Raw genomic sequence first — 22,694 nt, forward strand, 5'->3', positions numbered from 1 at the left:
TTTCAAAGGGAATTTTGGAGCTTCTGCTGTTCTAGCTGGTCGCTCTGGGGAGGCAGAAATAACTTCTGCAGATCTGCAAAGCTATAAGAAGGTAGATGATTGTTAACGAGACCAGAGCCCATTCAGCCAGTGCTTCCATGCCTGGGCTGACCTTTCACGGCACACCTAGTGCAAGCCAGTATTTGTCTTCTCTCATTCTCTCATGCCTTAAGGAAAATGCTTCAGTATTGGTCACAACACTGCCAGTGTAAGTGCAGGGAAGCCTACATGATTGAAACTGCAGCTCATTCTGTCCGAAAGCGGGCAAGTGACATGTTACAGGACAGGAATGGTGTGTTGGGGGGGAGGGGGGGAGAACTGCATTACGTTGTAGTTTTATTTCAAATGTTTGTCATGCCATATAAATTATTTATATCAAATTTTTATTTTTGTAGTTTGTACAGTTGTAGCCACCAAACTGAAGTTTTATTTTTAAAGAGTATAAATATATATATATATATATACATATATATAAATATAATATCTAATTATATGTTATTTGTTGTTGATTTTAACGAGGGGTGGGCTGGGATGGTCATCAGGTTCCCCTCGTTTCAGAGCAAAACCACACAACTGGAGGGGTGTGGCCCTAACGCATCTCCCTCGCCATGCACCTCGCCGCTCCATCCTTGGCTGAAACACTGTGACAGTTCTGTTCCAGAAAAATCCTTCTGTGACTCACTGTTCTTCATTCATAGGAATTGAACTAACAAAATAAAGTGAATGAAAAACACACAAATATGGTTTTATCTCTGTTTTTTATACATGGACCTCAACACTACTCCATTCAATATAATTCTGAATTGATTTTTAAAAAGCTAATTAAATGTTTTAAGCAATGAGAAGCACTGTACAGGTTAGGACAGGAGCAGCAGAGGTGATCTGGAGGATGGGGGCGGGGCCTGGTCTCCCAACCCCCCCAGAGGGCCTCCTTCTGCCAGCAAGCATCCTAATCCATTGAATTTAAGCACAGCTACAACTTCTTCACTTGCTTCATCATCATCATCATCTCTTGGAAGTCAGACCACATGGCATTGAGCTTATAGTTAAGGGCCCTGCTCAAGGAGCCACAGACATGTAACCGTTCCACAAGGGCTGGGACTCGAACCAGGGACCTCCTGTTCACAAGCCCACTGAGCCACTCACCACCAATGTACGTGAAGTCAGGATCCTAGAGCAGAACTGGTCAGCAGTCAATCTGGAAATAAATGAGCTACATTTAACAAACAAACATGTTTTATTTGCACATGTACAGGTTTTTTTTTTACTCATTTTTGACTGACTGCTGACCAGTTCTGCTCCAGGATCCTACCACAACTGATGTGGCTGGAGAGTGTCTCAGTGGGCTAAGTCTCTGTGCTTGTAAGCAGGAAGTTGCTGGTTTGAGCCCCAGTGGAATGGTTACATGTCTGTGGGCCCTCGAGCAAGGCCTTTAACTTCAAACCATGTGGTCTGACTTCCAAGGTATAGAGATTATTGTGTTACATTTACGGAAACATCAGGCTAAAACACTTGACTTAAATACTGTTTTCCTAACTTTGTAAGAATGTAACAAACACACACACATATATGTATATGCTGTATTATTAATTATTAACAATCAGACAGTTAATGGTTACATTTAATCATTAATCCAGATACATTTAGAATCTGGGCTTATTCTACGTTGATGGTGCCTGTGTGTGTTTGTGGGCGTTGGAGTTGTTGGGACCAGTTCTATTACAGTCAACTAAGACCGACACTACATAAAAGAGAATAATTTGTGAACTGAAATAAAAAAGAAAAGTATATTTACAAAAAAAATAATGTGTCAGACTTTAATCAGCAAAGACTACCCCAGCAACGTCTTTTTACTTAATTTGACCACAATATCTCCTCTTTCGAAAGGTGCTGTGGCTGTTGAGCTCCTTTCACTGTCACTTCAGTGCTTATCGCTTCCATGATTTACCAAAACAGTAGCACTAGCCAAATTTAATAAAGATATGCCGAATTTGCTAACTTTTGGATATCACAATACGCATCTCATTAATATTTTAGGCGTATTACTAATCTGCTTATCGCATTGTGGGTGAAAATAACATTCGTAGTGCCGAAAAGCCGGCAGCCTTTATCTAAAGCCCTGCAACACCATACAGTTTGTTGTTGTCAAAATAAAATGAACATATTAAATGGTCAATTAGATTTTCTGGAGGAAAATTAATCATTTAGATTAATCGACCATTTGGTAAAATAGTCGACAGATTAATCCATAGAGAAATAGTCGTTAGTGGCAGCCCTAGTTTGAATATCGGCTAAAACGTGACAGCTGCGAAGTGTTGTGAAGAAGGTAAGAAGGTGATGTTTTTGTGAATTTGGTGCAAATGATGATTCTGTTCTAAGCCTGGAGTTTGCACTAATGCATTAGAGTGGTTTGGTAATGAACACCACAGTCTGGCTTATGAGGCAGCCCTGCAAACACTGGTACAGTAGCACGGTGTCTTCGCCCTGCTATGCAGACCATACCAGCTCAAGCCCAGCCCCTATGTCCTAGTGCAGGGGTGGCCAATCTTATCCGCAAAGGGCCGGTGTGTGTGCGGGTTTTCGCTGCAACTCCCTATTTAGATTACTAATTAGAGGACTGATTGGCCGAGGAGTCCTCACACCTGAGCTTGAACAGCTGACCTACAGGTTTTCCCAAAAACCTGCATACACACCGGCCCTTTGCGGATAAGATTGGCCACCCCTGTCCTAGTGTAAACATAGTTCTGGGGTGTAGTCAGAACATGCTGTCTATGGTGCATGCATCCTCTGAACAAATTAGACAGAGGAAGGAAAATAACTTCCTGTGGACGTCAATGGCATATGCGCAGAGCAAAGTAATTAGATGGAGGAAGTGATGTTTGCAGGGCGCATTCATCTCTCATCTTGGCACTGAAGGCCACAGCAGCCCTCTGACAAATTAGGCTGGGGGGAGGTTCCACAAGCCGGCCTCATACCCTATTCTAGAAAGTTCACCAATTTTGACCAATATGTATAACATTTATAAAAGAATGAAAAGAGCACGGAAGCAATATGCAATGCAGTAATGTGAGGGAGGAGTGTGAGCTGCCATGAGGGATGGACAAAGTAGCCAGCGGCAGATGGTCCCCAAGGACGGGAACCATGTGTGGGTGAGATAACAGCAGACATCAAGGACGACAGGCTGCTCAGTCTAGGTGCTGAAGTGAGGACAAATAAGCTCTTTAAACTCTTTAAAAAGAAGAGGAGGGGAGAAAAAGGCCCACCCACAGGCTCCAGGGGGCGTCTCTCCGGGGTGGCCAGTGCGTCATGAGCCATTGTGCTGCAAATTCAATAGAGCCGATCAGCAAATGTGCGGCTGAACACCAAAATACTGACTACTGTTGTATCCTGTGCCATACACAGCCGTGCCCCCAAAATACTCATATTAACAATTCTGGGCTCGGTATCTTTTAACAGTAACTAAGCTGAGAGTGGCAGGATTTTTATATTCCAAGGAGCATTTTTAAGCAATTCCTTCTTTTCTGTTGTTCCATGAAAATAATCAGTCCCACCAGAGACAATTCAGCTCAAAACTGACTCCTCAGTTCATAAAGTGAGGAAGTTTGAACATTATAAAACCTGCCAACTTACCTCACTGACACCAGAGGAAATAAAAATAATCGTGTGATCAGTGGGGCTTCTCTACACAGGAGATTCATGGCTATAATCAATAAAGTATTTATCTGGATTAATCTGACTGAAAGAGCAAATTCTTTGTGAATAGTAGTGAGATGCAGCTGCAGTTGCCACACTCAGTCGATCCAATTGGTGTGCTGAACCCCGTCAACACAGGGAGAGGGAGTCAGTATTTATAACATACACTCAAACTAACAAATATGTTCACATTTTATAAGAACATAGGAACAATATAGATTTTCAGACCGGCCCGGTGCAGTGTAAACATGTTTTAAATAAACAGGAACCAGGCTTAATGCCCTTTTAATTGATTCATTCTGCCCTGCAATGTTTACGGAAGGCTCTAAATATGAGCTTGTAATGCAAACCCTGTGTTTTGAAGCGGTTTGTTTAGTTGAAAGAATAACAGTTTGAAAGCAGCCAGTATTCAAGGGTCCTTATGATTCTCTGGGGTTCCTTTTGGGGACACACAACAGAGCTAGTTCTGGATTGAACTGGGCAGACCCAAAAGGTGATGCATGCAGACTGTGTCTGATATGGAAATGCACTGAAGATTCGTAGCAGACTACGGCTGGGCCATGTAGAGTGGCAGAACCAGCTTATGGGAAAGCACAAAGCAAATGCCTTTTCAGTTTTCTGGCAATGAGCTCTGCTTTTCAGAATGCATTTCTGCAGTAATTTCATGCATCTATCCACTGGAGGGAGCAAGAGAGGCAAACAGCGAGCGCGCAGGGAATAGAAAGTGGAAGGGCCACTGAAACTGATGATACATTGGCTCTCACACACAATGAAGAGCAGCAAAAGAAAACTGAAATACTCTAATTCACACGCAGCCATCTCAGAGCAGCAATCTAAACTTAAAAACACAGACACTCTCTGAAAGACTTATTAACTTATAGCCTGCGCTAAACAAGTTAATGCGTCTAAGCTGAGAGTGGCAGTCACTGTAGCCTATAGATTTGCCACAGAGGCACAGGCGTCAGGTCGTTCATCCTTACCGGCATGTAGAGGAGACTTTCTGTCCTCTGTTCTCCAGCTCCTCCACCAGTTCGCTTCAGGGCTGCCAGCTCCGGCCAGCGTGAGGTTTACATGCATGTCACAGCTTCATTAACTTCGAAAATATTCTTTTGGGTTTGCAAACTACTTTTTGATGTAGCTCATTTTAGGTTTATAGCGGAGTAATATAGACTTGACGTAAGATTTCTTGTGTGCGCGTGAGAATCAGAAAGCGCGCGTGTCACGCCAGATGCGTTAGAGTTGGCAACCCTGCAGTCGTTGGCTACAGCAGGATCGGGGCGCTCTTCGAGGGAATCTGGAAAAGGTGGGAATAACATATAGAGCGAAGATGGTGGGGAAATTCTGTAAGCAAACCAAAAACAAAGGTGGTGGGGAAAAAAAGAAAATGAACGTGGTGAAAAAATGTGGCAAGGAAAAGCATACCTCTTTCAAATGTAAAGTTTGAACTGAAAGTACTGATTTGGGCGTGCAATTATACTGCCCCCTTGAGGTGTCGATGTGCATCAGAAATCAATTGAAATGTTGCGTGTGTGCAATAATAATAATAAAATAATAATGATAATAATAATAACAATAATAATAATTCAACTATATCACTCCCATGAACTTTAGGAATGCAAATAAACAGGAAAATCAGAAAACTAATCTAGAAATCACATTGTAACAAATTTTTTTGTATAGTGTTGGCGGTTCTTGTGGGCTGTTTCCCTTTAGTTGCCGTAGGACAGGTGAGCTTTGCCCATGTTTTAGGGGGAAAAAAGGAAAGAGGGGGGCTGAAAACATGGCAGTCTGGCCCAGGTTAATTTCAGTGTTTCCTTACAGTGGCATACCTGCATAAATATGTGTGCCATAGCTTAAAAATTCTGTTCATATTTTATTTCGTATTTTCAAAATGTCTCAAATAAAAACATGTACAGCTGCGAACACTCCGCTATAAGGAAGCTGGAAGTAACTTAAGCCGTGAAATAAGACGCTGCGAATAAGAAGCTAAACGAATCGGAAGCTGCAGATAAATAGCTAACTTAAGCCGCGTGTGACTTTGCCATTAGTTTGGGCGACAAGGTTGACCACGGCCAAGAAACACGAAGACAACGGGATCGGCCAAGGCAGTGAGAAGCGCAGCAGTGATCCGCAGCTCCGCCCACCGCCCCGCACCGATTAGCGTATATTTGCATGTAGTGAACTTAAACATACAAAGGCAAAGTAGGAAATGAAAAGTCAAATTGGAAAATGAAAAGACAAAAAGGGTTTTTAATTTTATTTTTAAAATTTTCCACATCTGACTCATGCATGAGTGGGAAATTAAAATGCAAATGGTGCTAGTTCACTTAAATTTTTGCAGGATTTTTGCGCATAGACTTGGGAAACTAAATGGCAAAGTAGATATTGTATTTTCTTTTTATCATTTTCATTTGATTTATTTGCAGAAAATACCTCCCACAGATGAGAGTGGCGGCATCTTTATTAACATTAGCTTAGCTTACGAGTTAGTTAGAAATCGCTTCGCGCAACATTTGGCTCGGTGACGAAGATCAACTAAAGTGCGTCCGTAGAGAGACAGGTTGATCTACCGACAGTGAACATGAGGACCGACCTGCCTGCGCCCTTTATTGGTGACGGGAGCCAGAGTTTCTTCTGCTGGACGAGGCAACTGGAAGCGGCTGTGAAGGCATTCATCATTATGATGAATTAGTGAGGATTCTCCAGAGTCACTGAGCGGGGAAGCTTTTCTGCTATGGGACAGTCTGCCCGATACCGGCGCAATCTGAATACGCGGCGGGTAAATAGAAGCTTAAGGAGGCTTTCGACCAAAAATCGTGTACGGAGCGCTTCAGAGCTTCTCTTGCTGCCCGATCGCATTTTCCCGGTGTGAGCTGGGATGTATATGCTGCCGATATTAGTCGGTTGGTGCAGGAGGCTTTTCCGGATTATGTAAGTGTGGCGCAGCGGGAGGAGAAGTTTAGGCGCCTTCTCGCTGGGCTGGACCCCGTTTTAAAGACAAAGTGCCTCGAGCAGGGAGGTACAGATTTGGAGGAGGCTCTGCTGATAGCGGGACGTTGTGAAAATGCACGAGAGGCCCTGAAGATGGACTATGTGAGTGCACCTCCTAGCAGCCATCGTATCAATGATGGTGATGCCTTGCACTCTGTGTCAGTCGATGAAGGTCTTAAAGAAGAAGTTGATAAACTTACTGATGTTTCATTAGGATGAAAATGAAAGCGATGTTTGCTGAGAATTGCAATCTGAGAACTGCAGTGGGGGGGGTCAAGAGAGTTCCCTCTATTCCATGGGGGCCATCAAAGCTGTACCTGTGCTGAGCCTGAACGTTGAACAAGGGGGTCACCATAGACGGGGCAGATGCTCTCCTGCTTGAGATTCCAAGTTGACTGATAAGGTGGCCCGTGGCAGGAATGCTGATCCTAGCACTGTGGGGGGGTGCAGCCCTGACCAAGCTGGCATTCTCCAGGAGAGGGATGAGCAGGGTAAGCAAGCTGTCTGATTTCTGTCACCACGCCATGTTAATGACAGCAGTCGACAGAGAAATGGGGTGGAGCTGGTGCAGAGGCCCAGACATCAGCTCACCTTCATATGGGCCACGATCCTGGACACTCCTGCTGGGGGATGTGAAACAGACACTCATAGATGGGAGCAGCAAGCGTCATGCATGAAAGGAATTCTGAAAGGCATTGAAGCAACTATCCTGGTGGCTTGTGCGTCTTTAATTAGTGCCAATTTTCGCATGTCAGATTGTGTGCTTTGGAGTCGCCCCCTGACTAAAAGCTACATTAACTCCCATGCCGCAAATGGACAAATGGACACTCTGGCTACCATTAATGCAGCATTTCGCCTAGGCACTGCCTCCTGGCAACATAATTATTTTCTATGTCTTAAAAAAGAATCAAGGCTGTGCATCTTGGGCTAGATTTCCTCAATAGGATCCATATCAAACTAATAGAGAGGTTGTGTACAGGGTTATGGTTAGGAATGTTAAACGTTTTTAAAAAGGATTTCTAAGTACATGCTTTATTTATATTTGTGATTCCGCAGGGCACACTCACAAACCGATGGGCAATTTGGAAACTTCAATTAACATCAGCATGTTTTTAGACTGTGAGGGAAACCAGAGTACCTGGAGGAAACCCCACGATGACAGAGACAACATGCAAACTCCACACATGGAACCCAGGTCCCAGAGGTGTGAGGCAACAGTGCTAACCACTGCACCGCCATGCCTCCCAGTTCAATTTATATTTGTGGCATTTTTGATTTACGTTATAAAAACCGCTTGTGTTTCACTGTCCACGGTTAATGAGAACGATATAAAGTAATACATCTCGTTTGTAAATTTCTTATGTAATTACATACTGCTATGCCCCCCTCAGTTTTACACTGGTCTCATAAACAACCTAGACAGAGACGGGAAAAGCAAAAATCCGTCAAAAAGTGGAAGTTTTTCATCCCTACAGGAAGCAGTAAAATAGCAGCAGGGTCAGCTGATGTGCTCGCCGACTCCAGAGATAAAGGCTCAGCCAACACGGGGCTTCAAACAGGGAGCCACACTAGCGACAGAAACCTGTACAACATGCCTGAAAGTCACTAAGCACTTTAGTTTGCACCAAAGATGTTCATGAGTCACAAAATTCAAGTCTGAAATCTCTGACAAAGTCTGAGCCAAGTCTCCATTGTGGTTCCAATTTGTCATCACTATTTATCAAGATTTCTATGCGACTGACCATTTGAATCCCCACTTGAACAGTTCAGAAACTGCACGTGTCATAGTTCCTTAGGCTTGTATACATTTTCAAAGAGATCGGTATTTTAAATGCCTTTGAAACAATACAAGTTTTAGAAACAGCTAAGCACATTTTAAATGTAGATTTTAAAGCTAATACTTTTAAAATACGTTTTTGGGATATACCTGCCAAATGATCAGATTGCCATAAATCTATGTCGATTTGTGTCACTGTACACCACCACAATGTTAGCTATGAATAATTTACGACAGAGCGCCTATTTCTAAGCGGTGCCATCTAATGTAAAATAACACTGGGAATAAAATTCGGAATACAGCGTGCTTTTTCAGATCGGGTCTGCAATCGGAACTAGTGGCAAAACAGAAAAAGCATGTTTGTTGATATCACCTGGCATGACGCTTCTCCGGCCCGTTTGTATGCCCTGTGCACAGCCACACATCGTGATGTTTAACACCTTTTACGGTTTGAGTTGTACACTCAGTGCTTCGCATGTGTAAAAATTGCAAAATTCATTAGAGACTGTTATTGTTCACAAGTTGCTATGAACAAGTAGGAGTTGAATCAGTGTCAAAAAAATAAGTTGGAAGTCAAGTCAGTGATCAATTTAAGAGTTGGAGTCCGAGTCGCAAACTACAGTCCCCCTCTCTGGTTTGCACTCATCATACTTAGATAAGCTGGTCAGAAACCACCCCTGACTTATGGTACTTGCCAAGTGCTTAAAATTTCCAGCAGAACTTATCTGCAGTTCTGCAAGACAAGCAATCTTCCTGCTACCAGATCAAACTGGAACAACTAAAACACAAGCATAAGATCAAGTTTAACACCCAGGCTATCGAGAGACAAAACACAAGCGCTTTATAAATGCAAATCTGCTGCTACAGTATTGGCAGATTAAATGTCACCACAAATGCCACAGAGAAGCATACCATCCATCAGAAGGTCTGGAAACTGCTTTAATAAATGAATGAGAAGTACAAGCTTAAACATGAGTAAGTGAAGTGACCCTGTTTTTGTGTAGTTTATGTAATTACACATACAGTAATGTTTCATCTCTATCCTGCAGTCTGGCATTAGGAGCAGTGGGAAACAGAACATTCCCCGGGGGGGGGGGGGGGCAGTGTCTGAGCTGCTCACCACCCACCGTGCTGGGCCAGGCACCTCTCGTTAGAAACAGCCAGAGCACTGGGCTGCGCTCACGGGCGGGGGCCACCCACTGGCTGTTTATTTTTCATCCTTTGGGAAAAGCATTTCTGTTCAGGCTGTTTATTAGGGTTTGATTGGTCATGCGCCTGCTTCTTGTTGCCTGCTATGCATACACAGCGGTCGGGGGGGGGGGGGGGGAGGCATCCCACAGGGCAGGGGCATGACCACATACAGACACGTGTACCACAGCGAGGTGTGTGAGACAACACACAAAACACAGAGCTCTGTGAGACAAACGGCAGATGCAAGTAGAAAACCTTTATTTTACATTAATTTAAAGTTCAAATTCTCTTAAATGTTTAAGGACAGAAAGCTGATCCCATGTACATGTGGGGGAAAAAAATAATCAAAATGAGTCAGAGGAGGACACAAGCAGCCAGTGACCCTTTCAGGGAGATGTGGATGTGGCGGGCAATAGCTCCCATGGCCTACAGGGCAGCCGCGTTGTGGCTCAGCCGGGCCAGCCTCTCTCGCTCCAAAGCAGACTGCAGCAGCGGCACCAGTTCTGTTCAAATGAGGGAGAAATCACTCAGTTTATGGATAGGCCAACAGGCAACCCAGCATTCCCAGAACTAGCAGAATGGACCAAGGCTGAGAAAGGCAAGATCAGTCTGAATCCCCACGTCGGTTTAACCCCAAAACCACACTACCTTGTAACCTTTTTCCATGGTCTACAATCTCTGCCAAACCAGCCACTTGGTCAGAAGACGGCTCCTCCAAAATCTTCACGATTTCAGAACAACTGTCATACACCTTTTCCTTCAGTGAGGCCAGGGATATCGCTTCAAGGCTGTCAGCCATATTACAGGAGGAGTTCTGAAGCAGACAGAAAATGATGATAAAGAGCCATTGCTACATCTGCCAGCTACTCTTAAGGCAACAGCACCCCCTATTGGCAACAGGGCTATGACTGCCTAAACGACACCCATAAGGAGGTACAGAGCAGGCACACTGCACAGAATGCCTCTGCATCTGGCCCAGTTCACTGGCAGGTTCCAGCCAGGCAGTCAGCACCCACTACGGAGGGCTAGGAGTTCACGGGCGGCAGGAGCATGGGGGGGGCAGACAGGCTCAACGAAAGCTACACTGCAGTGGCATGGAGATGTGCTCTGCCTCATGCACACGGTGGCCCCACCTCAGACAGGATGGAGTCCTCCACGGCCTCCATCATCTCTCTCTCAGAATCCAAGGTACCATTGAGCTCCTTCACCCTGCCAGGGTCACAGATGGCATTCAAAGGAGGTGTAAAGCTGCTAGTCTTGGTATGCATCTCATACAACAGAAAACATTAAAGTATATGAGGACCCGTTAAACCATGAAACACGGTACGGGCTGTGCTGAAGTGAAAGTGCAAGGCTGCCATACATTGTTAGAAAATCAGGTGAGACACCCTACTGGTACTAATACCACATGTAATGCAGCGTGGTTAGGATGACAGAAAGAATCCTGAACAGAAACCAAACCATTTCCCCATGCTGCATGGGATGGCCACCAGGGGGCACCAAACCCCAGGAGGATGGATGCTTACTGTAATGAAGAAATTTTAAGCCAGCATGTCATACATGAAAGGTACCTGTCTGCATAACGCAGTGTGTTTAGCGTGTAGTCACAGGACACCATCCCAGGGGAAATCATGGCAATCTGAAAGACGCCACCACAATCTATCAGGACAGCAAACAGAACAAACTGCACCGTACCACGGAACAGAATCTTTGGAACTCACCATGCAGGTCTTTGAGTTCTCGCCGATGAAGGAGTCGCGGAGCACCTGTGTGAGCGTGCTCATCCTGAAGGGAATGTGCTTGCTGTTCTGGCCCAGTGACCGTATGCACTCCTGACAAAAAGGGCAAGGAGGCTGAAGTCACTCCTCAGCCAGTTAGCGACATCACAGACAAGGACCAATATCAGTCAAACGTCAAGCCGAAACAATGTGAACATGGAGGACTGCCACTGCTGATGAGCATGAAAGGGGGGCAACTCAATGCATCTGCTGTCAGACGGGAGCAAACCTTCAAGGCCAGGAGGCTGCAGTTGATCTCAGCAGTCTCCCCCAGGGTCTGCCGGTTGCTGCTGCTCATATCAGTACCTCGCTCGTTACCTGCCAGATCCACCAGGGAGAACTTCCCATGCAGCCTGTTCTTACATCGCAGGATGATCTGCAGCACCGCATGGGAGCGCGAGGAGTTGGAATTGGCAAAGGTCTGCCCAGATGTCCTGCAGCAGAGGTGGTGCACTCAGAAGCGGACACTGACTACAGATGTGGAAGTGCCAGACTGACTACTACCCATATAGGTTTTAAGGAGCACTGCATATCAAATCTACTCAAGTCATGAAGTGTGCATAGATACTACCAGTGTTAAATTGTCAATAAAAATTGACGCAAGTACTCATTGGCCTTCTTATTTTTACATGCCTAAAATTGTAACGACAACGTAAAATTAAAAGATGGTTGACAACAAAAATTATGGCAAAATGTTTGCTTGTTATGCTCTGATGAGTGAAGACAAGACAAAATTGCTGGCTCTGTTTGGGCAAACAACCTAGATCACAGCAGCTCTCCCAAAGCATTGGTTGTCCTTCTTAGCCATTTAGCCAGTCATTTACATACACGTAAATCTGCAAGTGCATGTACCAGTTCAGTATCCATGCATCTTTCTCCTTGGATGCTTTGTTTTTCCCGCTTGGTGCATGTCTGCACAAATGCCAACTTCCAGTATAACTAATGCTAAAGTTCACACTACACGGTTTTAGCCCCAATTTTCCATTTGCCGACAGTAAATGGAAATTGGTGACAAAACCCCCAGATCTGAGGCAGCCGTAGTCTGCGTCATATGAGTGGCACACGCCCTCGCATACAGATGCCACAGCGTGGTCTGTATGTCCGACCCCTGCAAGCAGAAGCAGTCTTAAGGCTGCCCCAAGTACTTGAGGGCAGTAGCTCCACCCCCTGCATACCTGCATGCACTGCCCACATCAATCATCTTGATGACATCATTAGCACATGAAATGGGCATTTCCTGCAGGCCAACCACCTGCACTTGCTGCTGACCATCTTCCAGGACCCTCAGCTTTGCCTTTTTGTTGAGCAAATCAAAAACCTGCAATTTCGCCAAACCAAAAAGGTAGTAAGCTCCTGGTGCAGAATAACAGCGATTTCAGGCTTCATGTGCCCCCTCTACAGCACGCACAAAAACGGCAGCCATTGCTTACCTTGCCATTGTAGATCTCAAAGAATGAGACATAGGGGTCAAGAGCCATACTGGAATATTTCTTCTGGCTGAGAAGAGCAAACACGTCCTGTGCTGGAGAGCAAGAAAAGCTTGGAGATGAAGAAAGTGGGCCAAAGAGTCTTTCACAGCAGAGACTTGAAAATTTGTGTTGGGACACCTTGCTAAAGCTGGAGACAGGGCTGCACAATATTAGGGGGGGGGGGGGGGAGGAGTGATATTTACAATTTATATTCCAATATTTATTAAAGAGATTATACAAACAATAGCCAAATAGAACTTATCTACCAATTAGAGATGCATCGATCTAATATTCTTATCAGTACCAGCGTCGATCCAGACCTATTTCACGGATTGGGTATCGGCCATGCGTGACCGATAATTCAGTTTTATTCTAAAAAGTTTTAACATGAAACTGTAGCTATATGTACAAATCAACTGCATGACACCTCTTTCCCATTTAGATGCGTTTTTTGCAGCATTTCGGACTAAACACTAAACATTTGTGCTACTCAGTGGGTGTGAGCGCAATGACTTCCGCCTGCTGTGATGGTATGTTAATACCCTTTGCAATATGAGGAGTGCACAAACAGAGGGTGACAATCTGGGACTATTTTACACTTCTAAACAGCAACTAGTAGCACAGTGATTTGCAATCTTTTTAAAAACAGTTTTGAGAGGTGCGAGTAGCGTTTACTGGAAAATCCCACTAGAAGCGCAAACAATTGTGAAACAGTGCAAGTAACATGAAAAAAAAGCAATGGATGGTTTGGGGGGGGGGGGGGGGGTTTGCTTGGGCTGTTTTGCAGCCTCCCTACAGCTGGAGGGGCTGCTACCTCAAAGTGACGCTGTTGCCAGAGGGAGAAGAATTTGGGGGTTATTTTAAGCATTCGCCACTTGTGTATCCTCACTGGGAAGATATTCAAACTTTAAATTGCTCCAAAAATGCAGAAAACAAGATGAACCAACAGGGTGGAACAGTACGTTATGCATGTGTCTAGTGTTCCAATAAAAATTTTTTGGTATACATTTGCATTTACTAGTTTAAGAATATGAATTAAAATTTACTATATTAAAATATTAAAGTAAAGAGCTGTTGTAGCGGAATCTATCGTATCGGCTGTTGTGTGCCAGAATCAGATTGGAACTGAAAAAATGTGGATTGGCCCATTCCTACAACCAAGTGTCAAATAACTCACAGCAGCGCCACCAACTTGTCAGACAAAGCAGTGCCACTAAAATCACTTACTTTTGCTGAATGTAGTCTCCAGGAATACAAATCTATTTCATATCAGACAGGGTTCCTACTCGTTTCAGTACATAATTTCAGGATTTTTCCAGGACATTTATGACCTGTACTCATGTTTACATTATACTTGACAGAGGGCTTCCAGTGAAGTCATATTTAAAATTTGAGATTTTGCAGGCAAACAAAGCCCAGTCAAAGAATAATCGAAACTTCAGTTGTCTGCAACTGAACGTAACTGATAATCTACACTTTTGTTACTTAAATGAAATGCTGACATGATGAAAAAGCTTTATTACTCATCTAATGCTACAACAAAAAAAAGTTTAATCAAAATGACTTGACATTGTCTACAGAATACTTCAGTGACCGATTCGTCATTCAGGACTTTGATTCGACATTGCTGTGTTCTAACTATGCAATTAATAAATTGTGTTCCATAAACCAACAACACTACAGAGAGCACACTGAGAAACAAAAGATCAGTGATCATGAAATGGAAACATTTGCCTAAATACAACGAGAGGCTAACAGAAGCTCTTCAATAGCTTCTCGCTATGGCTGCGAGGTGGAACAATAGTTCTATTAGCAACCTTTGCAACTTTAGTACGAGGAATTGTGCAATAGGCAAGGAAAGCACAAAGAAAATCCTGTCATGCAGTGTAATATTGTACCCTTAAAGCACACATTTAACTTAAGCACCTAATAGTTACAAATGCTACATATAGACCAAAATAAAGTGCAACGCCATCCCTTACAGATTAACATTATGCCATGGAAGAGACAGACATTATGGCTTTTGCAGCTGTTTGCAGAAGAAATTTTCCTTTTCTCTGTCTGGGGGGTCCAGTCGTCTTATTCAGGTAACAGCAGTTTCCCTTTCGGGATACTTGCTCTGTTTATTTCTGACTTTCCTGCTTTTCTGTTGCTGCGTCTTTTAGGGTGCAATCATACAGGTGAACCGTTTATATTCACCTGGCTCTTTGAACGCCTAAGAACTCTCCAAGGAACAGGCTCATTGTGCAGACATCTTGTATCTATTATGTGCACCCAACTCGTCTGTAAACACAGTTATGTGAAGGAATACATGTTGGGCTCGCCGTTCCTACACAGGTCTGTTTATAAAGGGGAAAAACGCATCCAAATATATAACTGTATCCATATCTGTTGATTTCTGAATTTTTTTTTTTTTTTTTTTTTTTAAAAACAAATGACAAAAATCGGCCCATACCTGCCAGCGCATAGATCCCTTTTGAGCTCTTCTGCTTTTTCCCGGTGAAATCCCCTCCCATCGTCTACCATTGAGACATGACAGAGGAAGGGGGTCATTTGCTGAAACTGCAGGCCCCCTGATTAGGATGAGCAAACAGGTTCTCAGACTCACGTGTGTCTTCCCACTTCCCGTCTGTCCGTAAGCAAAGCACGTAGCCATAGCCCCTTCGAAAATGGTGTGAACAAGAGGCTTGGCGGTAAACCTGAGGGGGAACAAAAAGATACCACACTCCGGTTCAAGAAGAGAGGACAGCCCAAACTACCCCCTAATGGGAAGAAATCACAAACCTGTAGACAACATCATTTGTCACAGTTTCATCGAAGGAGTAGTCAAAGCGGAAGGCCTGGTTCTCCAGGTACTTTGTAAGATCCACTTTCTGCTTGGGCTCATGGACCAGCAGCACCCCTCTCCCAGGCACGGACACCACATCGATCTCCTTCCGGGCCACCTCTGAATTCAGCATGAAGATGAGCTTTCAGCAGCAGTGTCATATGGGTAGCGGGGGGAGGAACACACGATGCTTGTGGTTCCTACCTTGCTTGCTGAGTGGACGCTTGCGAACGCAGACGCAGATCCTATGAGGCTCAACCTGAAACCAGACATTTGCGAGAGGCAGCTTGACACGGCACATGCCTACCCCGTACGGCCATGCTGATTGGGTGAGGCACTTACATGTTCAAACTCTGAGATGGGCACCACCTCCATGCTCTCTCTGTATTCCTCTATCATCTTATAGAACTGCCAGTTTGGACGGTGCATGTCGCTGTCCTGTAGAGACATGAGACCGGATGCCGCTGAGCCAGCAGCCTGCATCTCCACGCCTTTGCGGCAGACACTCACCATGCCCCGTATCTCCACACCCCATGGCAGACACTCACCATGCCCCGTTTGGCCTGTATCTCCACACCCCATGGCAGACACTCACCTTGCCCCGTTTGGCCTGTATTTCTGTGCCCCTCGCCTGGGTCGCCTCCCGTTTGTTCCGTGTTCTTTCAGCTTCAGCCAGTACCACTGACCTGCATCTGGCTGCGATTGTGAAAGACATCAAGGTACATGAGCAGGCCGTGTGGTTCTTGCATGTGCCACGCTCTGTGTGCCACTGAGGAGCCCCGCCCACCTGTAGTCACAGCAGAGCTGCCCTGGGCCTCCTCCCACAACCCCTGCCTCTCCACATCCTCCTCGATCACCTGAGAAAGGGGCAGAGCCTGCTTTGCCCGGCCCTTCTTCCTCAGCGCTTGGCGCAGGGCACCTGAGCATACCACAGTGGGCACAGTTCAGCAGAAGACAGTTTCGCACAGCTAATTCCATCAGAACACTAAGCTGATGCTATTTTTTCAGAACCACAACAATTTAAGACAGACCTGAGCCATTTGAGGTGGAGGGCATAGGCTCCTCTGAAGATAAGGCATCATGATCTGTGTTACTGGGCTGAGAAACAGCAACAGGCAGCAGGCAGGTTCGCCGCACAGATTTCCTGCGAACTGTGGAACAGTATTTGGTCAGCAGATACACCTGCGGATCCCTTTACCTCCAAATCCAGATAATTGAACACAGCCATTTCAAACAGACAGTGCAGAAAACCAGGCAGGCATTCTGTGCTGCTAAGAATCCAATCAGTGCATTTTAACTAAGTTGGTTGAAGATACCCAAAAGCACCAAAAAGTGATTGTAAACGAAAATATGGATCTGGCAGTAATCTGCAATGTTCACCAACTAAGGTCAGTAAACTGACTGAACATGCATCATACCGGAAGCTGACATTTCTGCTGCACCAGTGGAAGCTTTTAGGGGAACAAACATGTCAGGCATTACTGATCTTTGTCACATGCTTTTCCTTCACACGAGTAATCTTAAAATCCCCAGAAGGATCCCTGAACTTACAGTCTGAGGGGGCAGGGATTCGGGTCTCACAGTGCACGCCTTCAGCCTTCTGGGGGAAAAACCGACAGATGAGATCATGCTACTGGCACCATTCAGAAGCCCAGCAAACTGCTAAGGAGGATCTGCAGCATGTGGCAGGAACGCTGATCAAGCCAGCATACACATCCCAGCACTGTGCAAATAGGCAGGTCTCACTTCAGCATCATTCCCTGACGCCATTCTGGCTGTAGTCAGAGACCTTCCAGCAAAGGGGGCACTACATTTTTGTTATGAATGCCTTACACGTTACTATCCTATTATAAAAAGGTCTCCATATTCCACAGTTAACGAAGATGTAATTATTCTGTGCACTACTTTCATTGTGCAATGACCCAAACTAAGCTGTAATCTGCTGTTGCGCTGAACTTTGCTTAAAAACAGCACTGCACTTTGTCAGAAAAGAAAGTACATCATCATATCATTTTGCTGGCAAAACACGGTTGTACACAAGGAGGGGGATGCGAGTGGTGACAGCTAAGCACCATGAACAAGTAACCAAAATAAAAGGATCATCGCAAGTGAAATCTATACTACATATTGGAGGAAGGGCATAGACTGTCAGCAATTCACAGAACAGGAAAATTCAAGTGCAATAAACCGTACAAACAAGTCTGGACCACAAAAATGGCCCCTAGCTCCAGGCGAAGGTCTGCAAACATCTGATATGGTCTCGCCGAAGGGGCTGCGATCACAATAAAGCTTGGCATAAGCTACAAGGACACCATGTCTTATCAAGGTTGAGTATCAGCTGTAAGAAGGCTGAGAAGGTTTTCTTGGCATACATTTATTTCCATTTCTATTCACATAAACGTTAGAAATATAAACCAATGCAGTCCAAAACAAAAGCGCGGGTAGGCTACTCTCGTACTTTGGATGTAAAAGTAATAGAGGCTTGCTATTAAAAGAGCACCGACCCATATGTGACCGACCCACACCCAACACTTGTTAGATTTTCAGCAGTCTGTAAAAAGATAGCTCCCATTTCTTGTTAAATCAATTTCTACAATGAATAGCACAACAGAATTTCAACATTAAAACGTTTGTATTGTTTAAAAGCTTAAATGATGAAGAAAAAGGTAGTGCCGAGTTGCTGAAACAAACTTACAAAGCCCTATTTTTAAGGCACTTTTTGGCTTCAGGAGACGTCCTAATCCTCTTCCCACGTAATACTTACCCGTCTGGACGGAGCAGGATCCTCCTGGCTGCAAGACTTCAGGTATTCAAACAGCTCTCTGTTGAGACTCCACAGCTCCCCGAATTCCAACTGGATCAGACATGATCAGAATACTGAGCGAACTGGGCTGTGCTTCAGCAGCAAAAAAAAAGCTGAAATGCTAAGAAGTAGAAAAGATGCGGGCGGAGGAGCGGGTCCGGACAGGACTCACATCTTTGCCCTTGGTAGCGGAGTTCTCAATCCACTCTACAGACACGGCACTCTTCATCTGGTGGACTGCCTTTACGCTGGCGGCGTGGACTCGCCCTGAGTGGGGACACGGCTTTAGCGGCCTGGGTAACCAAGCAGGCAGTGTAGCCAACGTGCTAACAGGCTAAGGTCAATGCGGTTTGGGGATGGAAGACAAACTATAGGCCAGGAGTAATCAGGTAACTTACCATCACTGCGGCAGATGTTAACGGAGAGGCCAATGGTTATAAGTTCAGCAATGGAAGCATCCATGATTACCAGCCGTGTTATACAAATAAAACCTTAAAACTGACAAAGCTCAGTGTCCCAAATAAAACCTTAAAACTGACGAAGCTCAGTGTCCCAAATAAAACAAGAGCCGCTAATGGCAGCTTTTAAACCCAACCGCTAAACTTTCAAACGATAGCGGAAGTACGTCGGAAGATACCCGGAAATTGAAGTTTTAGTGAAAGGAACGTTGGGAGATGTAGTCGGACCGGACGCCGTCACATATTGGAGTGAAAAGCGTGGGCACACTGGTCATGAACAGCCAATGAATGGGAAAAGTGGTTACAGTCTTTCTTGATTAAAATAATTGGTGTGAGCTACATTTAAAACAGGAATAGGATGCTGGCACACATATTAGTTGGAATACCTTTTTTCCATTTTTTTCTATTAGTTGGAACATTGATTAAAGACGTAAGTAATATGAGGTGTCCTGACTTTGATCAGTATTTGTCGGTTCATTGTTAATCTTACCAATAAAATGCCATGTTTTTACTTATTTGGAATGGTCCTTTATTTGCGTGTGCTTGCACACAGACACATACATACACACACACACAGGTTTGTTATTATATCTTTGTGGGGACCTGAAAAATGGGCCCCACAACCAGTGGCGGAGCCAGGAAATTTTCTGTGGGGTGGCCAGGATGATTATGTGATCATTTTGGGGGTGGCCACGGCCCCCCCCGGCCACCCCCTGCCTCCGCGCCTGTGCATGGATGGCTGTGGTCAGACCAGGGGGGGCCAATAGGGTGGCCGGGGTTCGGCGGGGGGTGGCCACGGCCCCCCCCGGCCACCCCCTGCCTCCGCGCCTGCCCACAATGACAAAAAAAAGAGGTTTATATAACATTGTGGGGGACATTTCATCCCCACAATGTAATATAAACCTAATACTCATAAACACACTTACAAAGATATATAGCATATATTTTATAGATATGAGAATTAATTCTCTCTCAGCTGCATGTGTGAATGTTTGTATATGTGTCTATTATTGTATCTTACCGATACTTGTATTAGTGCTGTGTCGATAAAATCGATTCTCTGATTCTTAATCGATTCTCATAATAATTCCTAAACATCGATTCTGTCACGTCCCGAGCACGCCCCCGACGGACGGAGTGCACTCCCTAATCTGCGGAATCTTGTCCACCTGTACCAGCGGCTTTAAAAGGAGTCACCTCGCTCTCCTCGGTGCGAGGTATTGTTGATTCCCATGCAACTTACTGAGCGTTTCTCTCCTTGTCTTCTTTGCAGCCCTAGCCCAGTCCTTCCGTGTTGGTCCCGATACTCCCCGCTTTCCCGACTCCCACCTGTGTCCACCTGTCCCACGTCCTGTGTCCTCCCTCGGCTTGACTTCACCGGCTTCCCAGACCCCTTGCTCCAACTTGCAACAACTGTGTCTGTACTGCGGGGAAGCGGGCCACCTAATCCGGTCCTGCCCGACCCGCCCAGCCCAACGTCCCTCTTCCCAAAGTTCTAGGGTCTGTCAGTGGGTCCGCGGCACAGATGGTTGTCTCTGCTTCTCTCTCCTGGCCAGGCAATCATCTGCTCCACCGAGCCTTGGTGGATTCCGGAGCAGCGGGGAATTTCCTGGATCAGGGTCTGGCCACGCTCCACGCTATCCCGCTGGAACCCCTCACCAAACCGATTAGGGTGCGTGGCGTGAATGGCTCCCCGCTGGCCACGGGTTGCGTACTTCACCAGACGTGTCCTGTTACTTTACAAGTAGGAGCAATCCACACCGAGGTGATACGGTTCCTGGTTCTTCCCATTGTCCGAGATGTACTAATTCTAGGCCACTGCTGGCTACAGCAGCATAACCCCCGCATTGACTGGGCTAAAGGGGAGATTGTAGCTTGGTCACCGTCCTGCTTTACTCAGTGCCTCTCTCTCCCCTGTCGGGTGTCCTCGGTCGAGAGTCCCCTTCCCGACGACTGCACCCGCATTCCCCGTGAGTATTTGGCTTTCTCAGATGTGTTTAGCAGATCCAGGGCTTTCCGACTGCCACCCCACCGACCCACCGATTGCGCGATCGACCTGGAGGAGGAACCGGCCTGGCCCAAGGGATGCCTGTACGCCCTCTCTCGACCTGAGGAGGACTCCATGTGGGTCTACGTTAAAGAAGCGCTCGCCCAAGGTATCATCCGCCCATCCACCTCCCCTATCTCCTCCGGATTCTTCTTCGTAAGGAAGAGGGACGGGGGTCTCCGACCCTGCGTCGACTACCAGGGTCTGAACGCCATCACCCGTAAATGACGAGAACCTCCGCCTTTGATCCCCTCCGCTCTGGAACAGCTGCGCTCCGCGAGGATCTTCCCCAAGCTGGACCTGCGGAGCGCCTACAACCTAATCTGCATTCGCGAAGGCGACAAGTGGAAGACCTCCTTCATTACCACTACCGGTCAATTCGAATATCTAGTTATGCCGTACGGGCTAGCTAATAGTCCGTCGATCTTCCAAAACTTCATGTGTCAGGTGTTTCATGACATGTTGTACCGCTTCGTTATAGTATACATCGACGACATCCTGGTGTATTCTCCTTCCTTTGACACCCACATAACTCACGTTCGGTAGGTACTGCAACGTCTCCGGGAAAACCGTTTATATGTGAAGGGAGAAAAGTATGAATTCCATGTCTGTTCCCTTAAGTTTCTAGGCTACCAGATTCAACCCAGAAAAGTGGGCATGGACGAGGAGAAGGAAAGAGCCGTGAGAGACTGGCCCCGACCTAAAACCGTCAAAGACCTGCAACGTTTCCTGGGTTTCTCCAATTTTTATCGGCGGTTCGTCAGAGGTTTTAGCACTGTGGCAGCACCCCTGACATCCCTGCTCCGGACGAAGGGAAAGCTGCTGCCGTGGACTCCAGATGCAGAAACTGCGTGGACCATGTTAAAAACCCTGTTTTGCAGAGCTCCTGTCCTGCAACAGCCGGACCCTGCCGAGCCTTTTATTGTGGAAGTGGATGCTTCCAAGGTCGGGGTGGGTGCAGTGCTATCCCAACGTGCCCCCGATGGTAAGGTGCACGCCTGAGCCTTTATATCCCGCAAGCTCACCCCCGCCGAGCGGCAGTATGACATCGGGAACCACGAACTTCTAGCGGTAAAGGAAGCCTTCGAGGAGTGGCGCCACTGGTTGGAGGGAGCCCAGCACCCTTTCCAAGTGTTAACAGACCATCGAAACCTCGAATACCTAAAGACCGCCAAGCAACTCAACCCCAGGCAAGCGAGGTGGGCTCTCTTCTTTACTCGCTTTCTGTTCAAGGTATACTACAGTACATCCCTGGGTCCCGGAATGCCAAGGCAGATGCGCTCTCCCGGCTCTACGATCCCCCAGCGACACCGGAGAAACCCGCCCCTATCCTACCCGCCTCCTGCTTTCTGAGACCCATTACCTGGGACCTGGCCCGCGAAGTGCGTGATCAGCACCGGAGTCGGCCAGTACCTGCAGAGTGCCCTCCGGGTAAGCTCTACATCCACGACACGCACCGTCAAGCCCCCATGCAGTGGATCCACACCTCCCTCAGTTCAGGTCACCCAGGGATCGTGACAAAGAATCTCCGCCTTCCCGGATGCCGTAAGCTTGCCCCGCGGTATGTCGGACCATATCGCGTCCTTCAACGGATGGGTCCAGTCACCTATCGGCTTCAGCT

The 22,694-nt window shown here is 46.1% G+C and overlaps 1 protein-coding gene and 1 long non-coding RNA gene across 5 annotated transcripts; both read right to left on the minus strand.

Moving 5' to 3' along the window:
- Positions 1-390: 390 nt before the first annotated feature.
- LOC111836963 (uncharacterized) lies at positions 391-6,667 on the minus strand. Its single transcript, XR_002836534.2, has 3 exons — positions 6,326-6,667; positions 4,713-5,026; positions 391-1,237 (listed from the first exon to the last, which is right to left on the minus strand). It is a non-coding gene; the product is annotated as an uncharacterized lncRNA (long non-coding RNA).
- A 3,260-nt stretch (positions 6,668-9,927) lies between these two features.
- kif2c (kinesin family member 2C) lies at positions 9,928-19,207 on the minus strand. 4 transcript variants are annotated; one of them, XM_023798665.2, is made up of 21 exons: positions 18,967-19,207; positions 18,741-18,835; positions 18,530-18,619; positions 17,317-17,362; positions 17,184-17,216; positions 16,797-16,916; positions 16,553-16,684; positions 16,361-16,461; positions 16,108-16,203; positions 15,970-16,024; positions 15,723-15,885; positions 15,547-15,637; positions 15,394-15,457; positions 12,900-12,991; positions 12,645-12,787; positions 11,699-11,903; positions 11,413-11,523; positions 11,263-11,330; positions 10,825-10,900; positions 10,340-10,505; positions 9,928-10,194 (listed from the first exon to the last, which is right to left on the minus strand). In XM_023798665.2, the coding sequence occupies exons 1-21, from the start codon at positions 19,028-19,030 to the stop codon at positions 10,118-10,120; spliced, it is 2,088 nt and encodes a 695-aa protein (XP_023654433.2). In that variant the 5' UTR covers positions 19,031-19,207; the 3' UTR covers positions 9,928-10,117. The 4 variants fall into 4 exon arrangements, with proteins under 4 accessions (XP_023654433.2, XP_023654432.2, XP_023654435.2 ...); XM_023798664.2 differs by having other exon boundaries at positions 17,317-17,365; XM_023798667.2 differs by lacking the exon at positions 17,184-17,216.
- Positions 19,208-22,694: the final 3,487 nt, after the last annotated feature.

Source organism: Paramormyrops kingsleyae, chromosome 21 (genome assembly GCF_048594095.1).
Source record: "Paramormyrops kingsleyae isolate MSU_618 chromosome 21, PKINGS_0.4, whole genome shotgun sequence".
In the NCBI taxonomy this organism is placed as follows: Eukaryota; Metazoa; Chordata; class Actinopteri; order Osteoglossiformes; family Mormyridae; genus Paramormyrops; species Paramormyrops kingsleyae.